Source organism: Ambystoma mexicanum, chromosome 10 (assembly GCF_040938575.1).
Source record: "Ambystoma mexicanum isolate Mex_15411 chromosome 10, UKY_AmexF1_1, whole genome shotgun sequence".
Classification (NCBI taxonomy): Eukaryota; Metazoa; Chordata; class Amphibia; order Caudata; family Ambystomatidae; genus Ambystoma; species Ambystoma mexicanum.
In genome coordinates this window covers 117,515,798-117,528,004 of record NC_090932.1, presented here as the reverse complement: position 1 = coordinate 117,528,004, position 12,207 = coordinate 117,515,798, and the positions used below count along the sequence as shown (strand labels likewise).

Here is a 12,207-nt window from a genome sequence, read left to right as displayed (position 1 = left end):
GCCAACCAATCAATAACCTCCCGATACGGCATCATTATAACGGCTCTTTTGTCTTCTTTCTAGGAATCTTTTGGCCCAGAACTACACCCAAACACACTATCTGCCTAACGGCCAAGAAGTGACAACCAGCCCTAGTGTTTCGGTAAAGTATGATCGCATTCGTTTGCTTAGGTTCCATATGCTGTGCAGCTTGCTTATCATTTCACTAATGCAGCATTGCACTCCGCTCCTAACCTGAGACTGGGTGATCTACTCTCCACTGTTTCTGCCAAGTTGTTGGTAGATCCCCCCCTCGCTGCCAAATTGCCTGCCCTCCCCCACCCCGATTGCTAGTTCCCTGCTCCCTTGTATTGATCCCTTGTGATCTGCATTCCCTGCCTTGTATTGCTGTGATTTGTAAAGGGTTCAAATGCTTCCTTAAGTTTACTCTGCACATCATAAATACCCTATTATTAATGGGTCAATCTCTTCATTAGCAGATGAGACCTTCATGTTGGGGCAATGGTCACATACTAAATTTCAAGTTTGTTTTTCTGAGAAAAAATTGTAAAGTCATCTCTTTTTGGTAGCTCTTGCCCTTATTGCAGTGGTATTCAACTTAAACATAGAAGGCATGCAACTCTTTACAGGTTGTGTGAAGCGTAACCATGTCCATACGAGCAAATACTGACATGGCCAGGGTTTAAGTACCACATGAGTGTCTGTTGGATAGATGTTTTAGATGGTGCTACCAGAATGATGCCACTGAAACACGGGAACCTAATGCATGCTAACACATGGTGCGATGCCCCATCCATTCTTTTTCATGTTTATTGCTGCCATCTAATGGGCTGGATACCACCATCTGGTGTTGCCCCCCCCTCCACCCCCCAGGAACCCTCAACCAGGTTATCCTCCCACAATGGGTCTAGATTCAAAGGTGATGGCCATGCCCTGGCCACCTGAGAGAGTTCCGCATGGACTAGCGGGTGAGACACCATCGTGTTTCACACAGGGTGTACCGAAGGCTAAGGCTACCCAAGTAAAATGCATTGAGTGCAATGTTGTACTCCATCACCAACACCCTGGGCAGAACTCCTACGGGACCACCTCCAAGGCTGTTCCTTTCTCAAGAAGTAGTATGCTCTCTACCTCTACCAATACTGCCACCACACCAGCACTCCTGTGGGGCAGGAGATCCCACCAGCTACCTTGCAAGCAATAAAAGAGGCTCTTGGTCCATATCTTTCCAGGACAGCAGTACTCTTTATATACTGCGACACACCACTGTGCAGGGGTGAGCAGTTTCAAAGTGCTTTCGAGGCTGCATCAAGGAGCATAAGAAACACTGCATCCTACCTTAGATTTAAGGCACACCCGTCATCTTCCCCAGTCCTCCTGCCCCTCTATCTGTCATTGTTGCCCCTTGCCTCAATTCCCTCCCTTCCTGGCCTCTCCCGCAAAATAAATAAATAAACAAAAGAAAACACTGCAAAAAAAGGTTCCTTTTGGAGCTACCACTCACAGTTTAAAAAAAAAAAGAACAAAATCAATCTTGGGAGATTCTCTCTACATTTTTCAATAAAGTGGTTCAACTCAATAATATTCTCCAACATGTTGTACTATCCTAATGGAAAATTGTATAGTACAGAAAAAGGAAAAAAGGACAAAACATTTTCTGGCACAAATACATTTCTCTAGCATACAACAAGGACCATAATCAATGGACCTTGATAACTATCCGCGGTCCCCTTTCTAGACCAGGCATCATTAAAACACTGAGATAGCACGTGCACACTATTGCACAGGAAAGCCCTTCGACCCATTTCACTTTTATGTTTGTAACACTTCCTCATTGCCTGCTTTCAAACAGTCGCACATCCATCCAGCAATCACTTCCAAAAACTCTACATGTAACTCTATCAACATATTAAACGTTCACGCACCAACTGCCACTTAATGTTCTACACACATTTTCCATCTGCATGTCCCATACTTATACCAAAAATGTGTACACAGTAGTGCTATAAATGCATACATGCATTGTGCAATAAGACAATTAATGGAAGGGGGAGTAGGTATGAGCAGGTGCTGGTGGGAGCATGGGAAAGAAGGGCCAATAAGTGCCAAGGTAGGAGGCCACTACCGAAGTGCTGGGGCAGAAGAGTCCCATGGGTGGGGTGCACAGCCGCCAGGCAGTGCGTCCTCCAGGGCAGTGCTGAAGGGGGAGGGGGAATGGTGTCAACTAAGTATACTACCTCAAACCTGTGAAGTTAATGAGGGACCAGGCCACCAGTCTCAGTAACAGTGGGATGAGTTAGCAAAGAAAGGAGCGATGGAAAGAGGAAAACAAAAGCAGTAGAAGTTTCTGGAGCTTAAGGAAGTCTGCCTCAAAAGTCTAAAAGGGGCAAGGGCACTGTTCCAAAGAAAGGCACCAACTAAACTGCGAGATCTGTCTCCCGTTCTGTTTGGAGAAGCATTTTACAAACAGACCATTGCAGTTAAAAAAGCAGAGCGCTCTAGCAGGGGAGTATTTCACAATGAAAATGTAAATAAATGACCAGAGCTTTAGCATCATTAAAATAAAATGCAAGAATAAAAACACTTTGGGCCTAATTCACAGAGTGTTCACAGAGTGTTTTCTAATGGGATTCAGCCATTATAAAAATAAATCTGTGAATCTGACCCTTTATAGCAAGGTACTAGGTACCTATCTGAAACGAAACACATGACCATCAATGAATGCTGTTCTAATTACAGTTATACTCTGCAAATTAAGGTGTAACCTTCAAAAGGAATCACACCCCTGTAATTTGTTGGTCTGGACAGTTCATTTCTAACGGCCATCCTCCGCTTGGCCCAACTGATGTAGCTAGCCTGTCGCCCAATGGATTTACACAGGGCTCGGGCTGTACTTTCCCAATAATTAACGTACCTGTCACCCGATGGGCCTTGCCTCAATCTATGCCCACCACATGGTACCCGGCATTTAATCCTGCCTAATGTTTTATGATGTTAGCACACATGTTTTACTTGGCTCCTCCTCAGCATAACGTTTTCATAACCGTGCTTCAGATTCTAATGTAAAATGTAATTGTACGCAAGCAAGGTGCCCTGTTAGTTTGGTCGCTGTGCCTTGCTTCAATGGCATCATAATGGTAGCTGCAAATCGTAGCTCGGTGCTCTGCAGTCTGCTCCTCTAGATTGTTCACGTGATCAGGTTTTGCTGAGTAAGGCCAGCTTTGTGCTATGCTTGGTGAACGTCCATAGCCTTGCTTGTTCAGCCATTTCCTTAGCTACTAGTTCTGCTAATAATAACATTGAATCTGCCTGTATTTTCCGCTGGTTCAAAACTTAAAGCGATACGATTCTAGTGCCGATCCAAATAGCCATGCTTGCATATATGTATATGAGCCAAAAAGATTCTAAATATATTCATAAATGAAAAGTAACTTAAAATACACACTTGCTAAGAAGCAGCTATTCTGGGCCTTTGTTCCCCTGGAGCACTTTGAAAGCTTCGAGCGCTACAATTGCCATCCTGCTAAGCACGTGTACAGTTTTTCACTAGCATGCCTTGTCTGGTCTGGCCTAAGCAAGGTTACGTGTTTGAAGGGGGATCCCATCATGTCATGGTATTTCCAAATGCCTCTTTTCTGTCCCGTAGTGGCCACGATGTATAAAATACATGGCACAGTCCTTCAACTTGTTTGCAATTAGCATTTTTCTCCCGCTCAGAAGTTTCTGCTGAGGCTTCCTATAGCCAGGAAAAGTGGTGTTAAAAGGGCTGTGCATTAACTCCAAAGCACTACATGGAAATAGCTAAAAATTTCAGCAAACAAAACTTCAGCAGTGTTCCTACATTTAATTTTAGATAATTGTTGCATATCACTGATGGTTCTTACAATCTCCAAAAAAGAAGCTCTGCTCTCTCCACATCTTTGGATTGTCCTCCCTAACGGCATACTAACCTATTTAAAAACATATTTATAACATAAATAGCCGGTCTGATAGCACAGAGAGTAGAGCTCTCGCTTTGACATCCGTGCAGAGCCTGCAGACGGACGATCGAATCCCGGCAGGGCCAAACTCAGCCTTTCATCCTTCCGAGGTCGATAAATGAGCACCACACACAGTCGTTAATAATAAACAGTGCTCAGATACCGTAGGGTTCATAGCGCTATATGAGTGCTAAATTATTATAATAAATATTCACCTACTAAAGCCTATGCTGCTTGTGTACCTTCAGGAACCTCTTATGTCTCTGGTTAGCAGCTTTACTTGCCTCGCGGCTTTAGGCAGAGCTGTGCGCAGGTGGGGAATCATCTCTACCCATGATTACTCCTATCTCATCCAGGCAGATTCTACACCCTGTGTAATACTAGAAAGCCTTTAGACTAAATTACTTGCTAGACACGTGCCAAATTTCATGTCGCCACATGAATCACTCCATCTCTTCCTCTTTGCTGTTTGTTCATGCAAACGTGATGCTCGTGCTCTCCTTTCTTCCAGTGGCTGGCCTGGTTTGACTCTGAGTGGGTGAGTGTCTCTCCACCACCCAATTTAACTCTGCTAATTGGGTCCTCCATTATAGAGCCAACCCTTGGATCTGGCACGTCTGTCAGTGGACTCCGCACTACTAGATCCTCTCCTGGTTTTCATCGGGAGGGAATTCCTACTGATTATCTGGTTCCAAACCACCACAACTCACAGTAACTCTTGAGCACATCCCAAAGCCATCACACGTCCATAACCTAGTTTAAGTTAGCACCACCCCTGCATTATACTAGTATCTGCTTCTATGAAATTTTGTTTGCTGATAATGTGAAGGGTTTGTTCCCTCTGAATCAAAACACTAGAACTTGACATGAAGCTTTGCAATTACTACCATACACCCCCTGTATTGCTCTGTATACCTGGAGTTGTCTTCCTTATGCAATAAGCCCCTTGCTCTTTATTTATTTGTTTATTTATATAGCGCTTATACACAGGTCGAAATGCTTCAAAGCGCTTCAAGGCGGAAAGGTAACTAGGTAATACAGAAATCCTTCTTAGTCCTTGAAAATTCTGAATATTCTAAAAAGAAAAAGTAGCATACTAGGCCTGATGACATTTCTCCTAGAGCAAGTGCATGAAATGATACAGTTGAGACCAAGCTCAGGAGGGGGAGAGGAAAACTAACTGGTACTAGTATGTTTAGGTCATGCATACGTACAAACAGAGGTGCAGAGACCAGGGTCTGGGGGGGACCAAAGAGTCTGGTCCAGCAGAACCCTGGGTTAAGTGCAGAAGGGTTGCCCCCCCCCCACAAGGAGCGTAAGCTGAAAGTGCAGTAATGTTGAACAAAGTGCAGCGGCCCAGAGGCAAGTGCAAAACGCTGGCAGGGGGGGCCTGGGACCTGTAGGCTCTGGAGGTGAACCAGGCAACCCGTCAACAAAAACTGAAACTCTAGTTAAGGAGAATGAGTGTGGTAAGAAAAGAAAGGAGGTTAGCAGGGTAGAGGGCGAGAGACGGAAGAAGAGAAAAGGAAGGTCTTAAGGAGTTTCTGGAAACTAAGGTGCTCCGGCTCAAGATGGAGAGAGGCAGGGAGGCTGTTCCAAAGGGAAGCACCTGCAGAGGAGAAAGATTTACCCCCAAATCTTGGAAAATGGCCCACCCACAGAGAGTTGGAGGATGAGTGGAGGACTATATAGAGTATTTAGGAAGTGAGCGTTGTAGATGGTGTAGGCCCCAATCCCAGAAAACCTTGTGGATTATACAGAGGGTCTTGAACTTGATCCTTATGATGATATGATATTTATAACGCACTTAATACCCAGGGGTTTCTAAACGAACACCCGGGCATCGAACCTGTGGTGCTCCATGTCGTCTTGGTTCCAAGGCGAGCATGTTGCAAATGAGCTATCCTCCCAAGACACAGGGAGCCAATGAAGGAATTTCAGCACCGGAGAGATGCGGTCACAGGGCTTCAAGCCAAGGATAAGTCTTGTGGTTCTGTCTGGATGAGTTGTAGAGGACAGAGAGTAGAAGTCAGAATATTGAGAAAGAGGCTGTTGCAATAGTTCAGCCTAGAGAGAACCAGGGCTCTCGAGGTGATGAGCCTCTTGGTGGGGGGGGGGGGGAGTGAGAAAAGGTAGAATACTTCAGAGGGGGTGCAGTTGATAGTTGTTTGGAGATGTCTGAGATGTGAGAAGAGAAAGATCGAGTGGAGTCAAAGATGACCCCAAGACTATTTTCCTCATTGTTGGGTGCAGGGCCAAGGGAGGCGGGCCAGTGAGAAAGTGGGATAGCGGGAGCAGGGGTCCCAATGAGCACGATCTGTCTTACTGGCATTCAGGCATAGATCTTTAGCAGCACACCAAGCATGAATTGCGGATAGACATTCAGGGATGAGCGAGGAGGAGGCAGATGAGGAGGCCGACGGTAGCCTGAAAGAGAGCTACGTATCATCCGCAGAACACAGGCAGTTAGAGGTAAAGGTAGAGATCCTTTTCAGCTAGAGGGCCATGTAGATATTGAAGAAACAGGGGGAAAGGTTAGATCCCTGGGGGACACCACAAGTCGAGAGCGTGTTAGAGGAGAGAAGGGGCCCAAGTTCTACCTGGGAGGGCCAGTCGGAGAGAAAGGAGGAGAGCCACGCCAGGGCCTGATCTGTGATGCCCAAGGTATCATGGAAACAGGTGAGCAGGAGTTTGTGGGTTACCATATCGAAAGCAGGAGAGGGGTCGAGAAGAATGAGGACAGAGTGAGAGTTGGAGTCAGGATTTGAGAGCAGGTCTTCACGGGTGTTCAGGAGAGCAGTTTCCATGCCTCTGGATGCTCTAAAGCGAGACTGATGGGCATGGAGACCACCAACAGAGTTCAGTATGGAGGGTAAGTTGAGTGGGAGCCAGCTTCTCCAGGAGTTTTTCCAGGAAAGGGGTGATGGAGATCGGGCGATTGTTTGCCGGAATGGATGGGTCGGCTGATGTTTTGAGCAGAGGATGCACAAGAGAGTGCTTGAGAGGAGAGGGGAAAACTCCAGTTGCGAAATAGAGGTTGGTCAAGGCTCGGGCGAGTGTCAATATTGTCCTTGATGGTTTAGGCGGGGCAGGAGTCCACCTGTTTGGAGGAGGCTTTCATAGACCGGGGAGACCATGTGACCGGGGAGAGGGAGGAGAGAAGTTGGGGTGGGGTGGTGGCGGCCAAGGAAGTCCCAAGTGATGTTGGTGCAGGGGGGAGCAGAAGATAGAGAAGACCAGATGACTGCCCTTCCAACTCAATATGATTCCTGTTTCCTTTTGATCCCGAAGTCCACGGTCTGTTTTTGTACATTGGATGGGGTCAAAATGCAGCTGTTTTGAGACAAGCCGTGGTCTTTTAAGACCCCTATGGTGTTTATGTGTGCAGCATAAAAGGCACTAAGACTTAAGATATCATAACATTTAGCATGTTTCTCACAGGCCTTCCTGTGTCTTACAGGTTTAAGCCTACAGCATTATCTACCAACAAAAAGCCTTGGACAAATTAGCGTGACTTTGTCTCATATCATTTTGTGAAAAAACGAGTTTTGTAGAGGCTCCTGTTTTCTTATGCTCCTCACTGTTAGCCTGATTCCACACCCAGTATCTCTGAATAGGGAAACAGGTTTTTACAAACAAAGACTCTGCCTGGGGCACAGTGGTTAAAATTCTACTCTGCCGAAGCATCACGGTTACAGGGCACGCCAATGAGTGCAGAATGTGGCCTGAGACCAGTCTCCACCCAATGTAGAGGGTTCTCTCGCCTCTCAACCGACATTTATGAATAGAAAGGTGTCTTGGTGTCGCGCCCCTCCAATAACCTCAACTTGAGGAAATCCTGTTGGTTATTGCACTGGTTTGTCATTCCCTCACTTGAGAATTTATTAGTCAAATGTCAAGGGCATACAAAGAACAGCTCTTTGGGAATGGGTCATCTAATAAACCCAACACTGTTATTGAACCAAAGTCATAAACAGATGTTGTTTTTTCATATCTATCCAATTACCAAAACAGTGGCATACATTAGCCACTTGTGTGCCAGTCAACCAGTGTCTTTCTCCACTTTGTGTCCCATTTACACCTGTTTTCACTGGAATTTCAACTGTGATCGCTAAAGCTGATCTGTTCCCTTTCGTACCTTGTTCAGAGTTAATATTCCCTCATCAAATTTTAAACCCAACAAATTGCGCTCAAACACAAACTGGCAATGTGGCACCATTGTGTTTTGTATTGCGTGTTACTCCAAACTGGGCTAAAATCCTTAGCTATAGATATTTCGGTAACCCCCAATTTGATCTAATAAAACTGTCCGTATGGACGTTTTGATCAAATTGGGTGTTACCAATTTGTTCGAGACCAAAATAACCGAACATGTGAAGCGGGGGATGTAGGGGTACCCCCGCTCCCGATGTTCAGTTTTTTGGGGTTTCAGAGGTGCAGGGGTGTCTCCCGCTTCTCTAGCATTGGCGACGGGGGACAAAAAAAAGAAACATTAATGAAAAAATCAGGATGGGGGGGCGAGCTATTAGGCTGCAGCCAGTTCGGCCGTGAACAAATGCTGCACGAACAACCAGCCCAGATCCTATATTTCCGATGATGAAGCTGGGTGCAGTGGAGGGTGTTACCTTCAATGCTCTTCATAGTTTACCAGGTGGAAGGTGAATCTAGATTTGCATGGTGTACAAGCCCTAGCTCTCTTCCATGATTTAGATTGTTAACCCAATTCCAATTAACAATATCCAGTATGCATTGTATTCATCAGGGACCACTGTCCTGGCTTTATTACTGTGTTCCCCTACTGTATTTCACTAAAGGTAACATTTCAGAAGATATCATTTTCCATGGAGGGAATGTCCAAGCCAATAATGGATCCAACAACGATGGACCTCAAGGTCACTCAAGAAATGCCCTGACTGACCGAAGACCACAATGAAGAGAGGAACATCTGAAATTGATCTTTCAGTTTAGACATGACTGTGGCAGAACAGGATTGCCTGACCCCAGCTATCCAATGTTGCAGGTTTTCAGATGACTGGCAGGACAGGCTTTCTCTGGCAGCACACCCCAGTGAGCCTGCAGTCTTTAATGCTGTCTCATTCAAGTCTAAATTAAAATACCAATTTAAGATGGTTCACTCTTAATTGTTGTCTCATGTTACTATGGGTGCCTTGAAAAGCACCTGATTTCATGAAACGTGCTGATAAAATCCTCTATGGACGGCTAAAATAGACACATCCAAAAAGCACAAAAAAGCAACACAAATGCTTAAAATTATTGCATTCTTCTATTAATGCTACCAACTGGCTCCTCACAGCTATACATAACAATTTTCAAATCAATCTGCCTCATTATAAGTTTGCCGGTCTGCAAACAACGGTACCGTTCAGCTTGCCAGTACAGTTGTTACGGGACCGGCAAACTACGAGTTCTGCTCGCGGTGCCTTCCCACCTGGCGGGTGTAACGGCACCCGAGCAGAGCATGTCGGGTGCACCTGCACCATTCTGAATGGTGCCAGTGCATCCGACCTCCCCATTTCCATTGAGCCCTATGAGAATGGGGAGCATTTTTATCCGGTACCCGCATATGGGCAATTACTAGGTCCAGTGGGGCCATAATGACCCGGTAATTGCCCATTCGCGGGCACAGGAAAAAAAATATTTGCGGCAGCCGTGCCTGTTATACCGGCACGGCTACCGCCGGTATTGTAATGACCGTCAATGTGTTTAACCTGAGCATCGTTGGTGGGAATGTCTAAATGTACTATCCTTTTCACCCCAAAGTGAGTACTAAATGCCACTGAAAGCCAGTACAGCCATAGATCGGAACGTTACTTTAAACACACGTTTGTTGTAAATTGCTCAAAATTGACAGGGTTGCGTACCGTCAATATCAAAAGTTTGTAGAAACGAATAACATACTAGCCAGTAAACAACCCGGCTTTCGAGCAAAGCATGGCAGGGAGACGGCCCTTTTACATCTCCAGGCCAATATTGCTAGTATCATTGAACGAGGTAACAATGCCCTACTTATGTTGCTTGATCTATCTTCTGCATTTGATCTTAAAGACCACAACCTCCTAGCCGAGAGGCTGACAACAGTTGGCAGATGTTCCCCATTAGCAGCAATGTGGTTTTAATCCTTTTTGGTTCCAAGGTGGGCTGCAGTCGCAAAGGGAAACTTCCCCTCCCTTAAAACTTAGGTAACTTGTGGTGTCCCGCAAGGTTCATGTTTGTCCCCACTGTTCTTTAATATTTTTCAAAACCTTTGTGCAACATGTTACAAACCTTGAGGGAACGGTTTACCAACTACGCCAACGACACCCAGTTGGTATTTGAACTGTCTGGAACATATGAAAAGAATGCGCAAAGAGTTAAAGAGGTGTTTAGTGCCATCCAAAAATGGGTGGCGACAAACTCTTGCACTCAATGAAGCTAAAACCAAACTCCTGATACTGGGCACCCCCCAGGAAAATAAAAAAAACTAAACGACCAATGCAGACTATTTTAAATTAATAACACTATTGGATCATGTTAAAACACAGGGAATCGTTATGGATTCACACCTCCTTCAAGAGACATGTGAAATCAAACCGGCATTTTACTCAAATCTTATTTGGCAAATTCGACTTTATCTAACTGAGCAAAACCTTGCTTTGATTTTTGGGGCCATAATTAATTCAAAATTGGACTATTGAAATAGTCTTTTGATGTGCACGTCTTAGAGCAATATTATAAAAATGCAAATATACAAAATGGAGTGGTCCAAGCAGCTTATGGACTGAGCCGACGTGGGAAAATTTCAGCAGCCAGGAGAAAGCTTCATTGGCTTCCAGTCCAACAAAGGTTCAAATTCAAGTGCACTGTCATAGTCTATAAATGCCAAGCTGGTACCGCCCCCAACTATCTCACCCAAAAAAATAATTAAGCCACCTCTTAGAAGAAACCTCAGCTCAAATGACAATATGACTTATAAAATCTTGAGAGTAGGTGGCACACACTTTGCCTTTTGGGCACGTATGGTCTAGAACTCTAAGCCCCTTCTGGTTAAGAATAGTGTGTTTCTTACTGTATTCAAGAAACAACTCAAGACACACCTGTTTGATGCGGGAGAAAACTAGAGGTATGTGAACATGCGCTGCGTTCCACACACCTGTTGTAGCACCGGTTTTGTACGATCGGACTGAAAAAAAAGGTCTGACCGTACACAACGACCGACAAATGCTATCACCAAAGGTTTGAACCTTTGGTGGTAGCATTGCAGGTAAGTAAGGAAAAACTGCAGGGGTGTCCCCCGCTACAGCCCGCTCAGTATACTGTGTAGCATAGTGAGCGGGGATCACTTAGAATCGTAGCACCAGTTAATATGTTCTGTCTGTGAGCACTCTGAGGCCTACAGGCGATGTTGCGCTATACAACAACAATAACAGATAGCTATATTTACAAGGGCATGTCCCAAAGCGGGGCGCTCACCCACAGTACTCTTTTACAGTCCAGGGAGGAGCTCGAAAGTGTTTTATAAATCATTGGAGGTCCAAGATCCTTAGAGGGTATGAATCACTTTTCTGGTTGTTGAAAACACTTGATGGCTGTTTACTCTATGCTAAACATCTATTTGATCGGATCTTGGAGTGGAGAATTTAGGGGGTCACAGCGTCTGCTTGGAAGCATTACAGCTATGCATTTGCTGATTCCCATACTGTATTTGCTCACTTGCAGGTTGGCTTGTAGCTTGGGTAGGCGTGGCTAAAATACCCATCCACAAATCAGAAGAGAAGAATGGTGGCACTTTTTACTGCACCACAATCTGCACAGGTATGCAGAAGTCAGTCTGGTCCATCATCCGCTTCTCCAATTGGGCTGCTGAGGTGATGGTATACTGGCCAGTTCGAAAGTTTACATTTGCTTCTCTCTCCACCCACTTAAAGCCCACCCCTGCTCCAATCATAGTGGCTCCTGCATTCAAAGATTGGTTGGCACACAGGTAGCCAGAACTCTTTGACCAATTTGATTGCGTGTGATAGAGAGTATGGTTTGCAATTGTGTAGCATCCCAGTCTCTGTCCGGTGTAGTGACCACAGAAAATGAAAGTCGAATTCTGTTCCTGTAGACTGTGTGGAATTTGTTCAGAGCGCGGCAATATCATTTCAAAAGCCACCATTTCTATTGAAGACTGGATTGCAGTCTAATGGCCCCCGGAAACACAGACCAATCCATCGGCTTCACCAGA

At 45.3% G+C, this 12,207-nt stretch overlaps 1 protein-coding gene across 2 annotated transcripts in view; it reads left to right on the top strand.

Annotated features, from left to right (window-relative positions):
* Positions 1-12,207, top strand: part of LOC138491214 (zinc metalloproteinase-disintegrin-like VLAIP-B) — a 253,879-nt gene that overhangs the window by 93,108 nt on the left and 148,564 nt on the right. For both annotated transcript variants that reach the window (XM_069617601.1, XM_069617600.1), the window contains exon 4: positions 64-142. In XM_069617601.1, the coding sequence (XP_069473702.1) occupies positions 64-142 (79 nt within the window). The remainder of the gene's footprint in view (positions 1-63; positions 143-12,207) is intronic.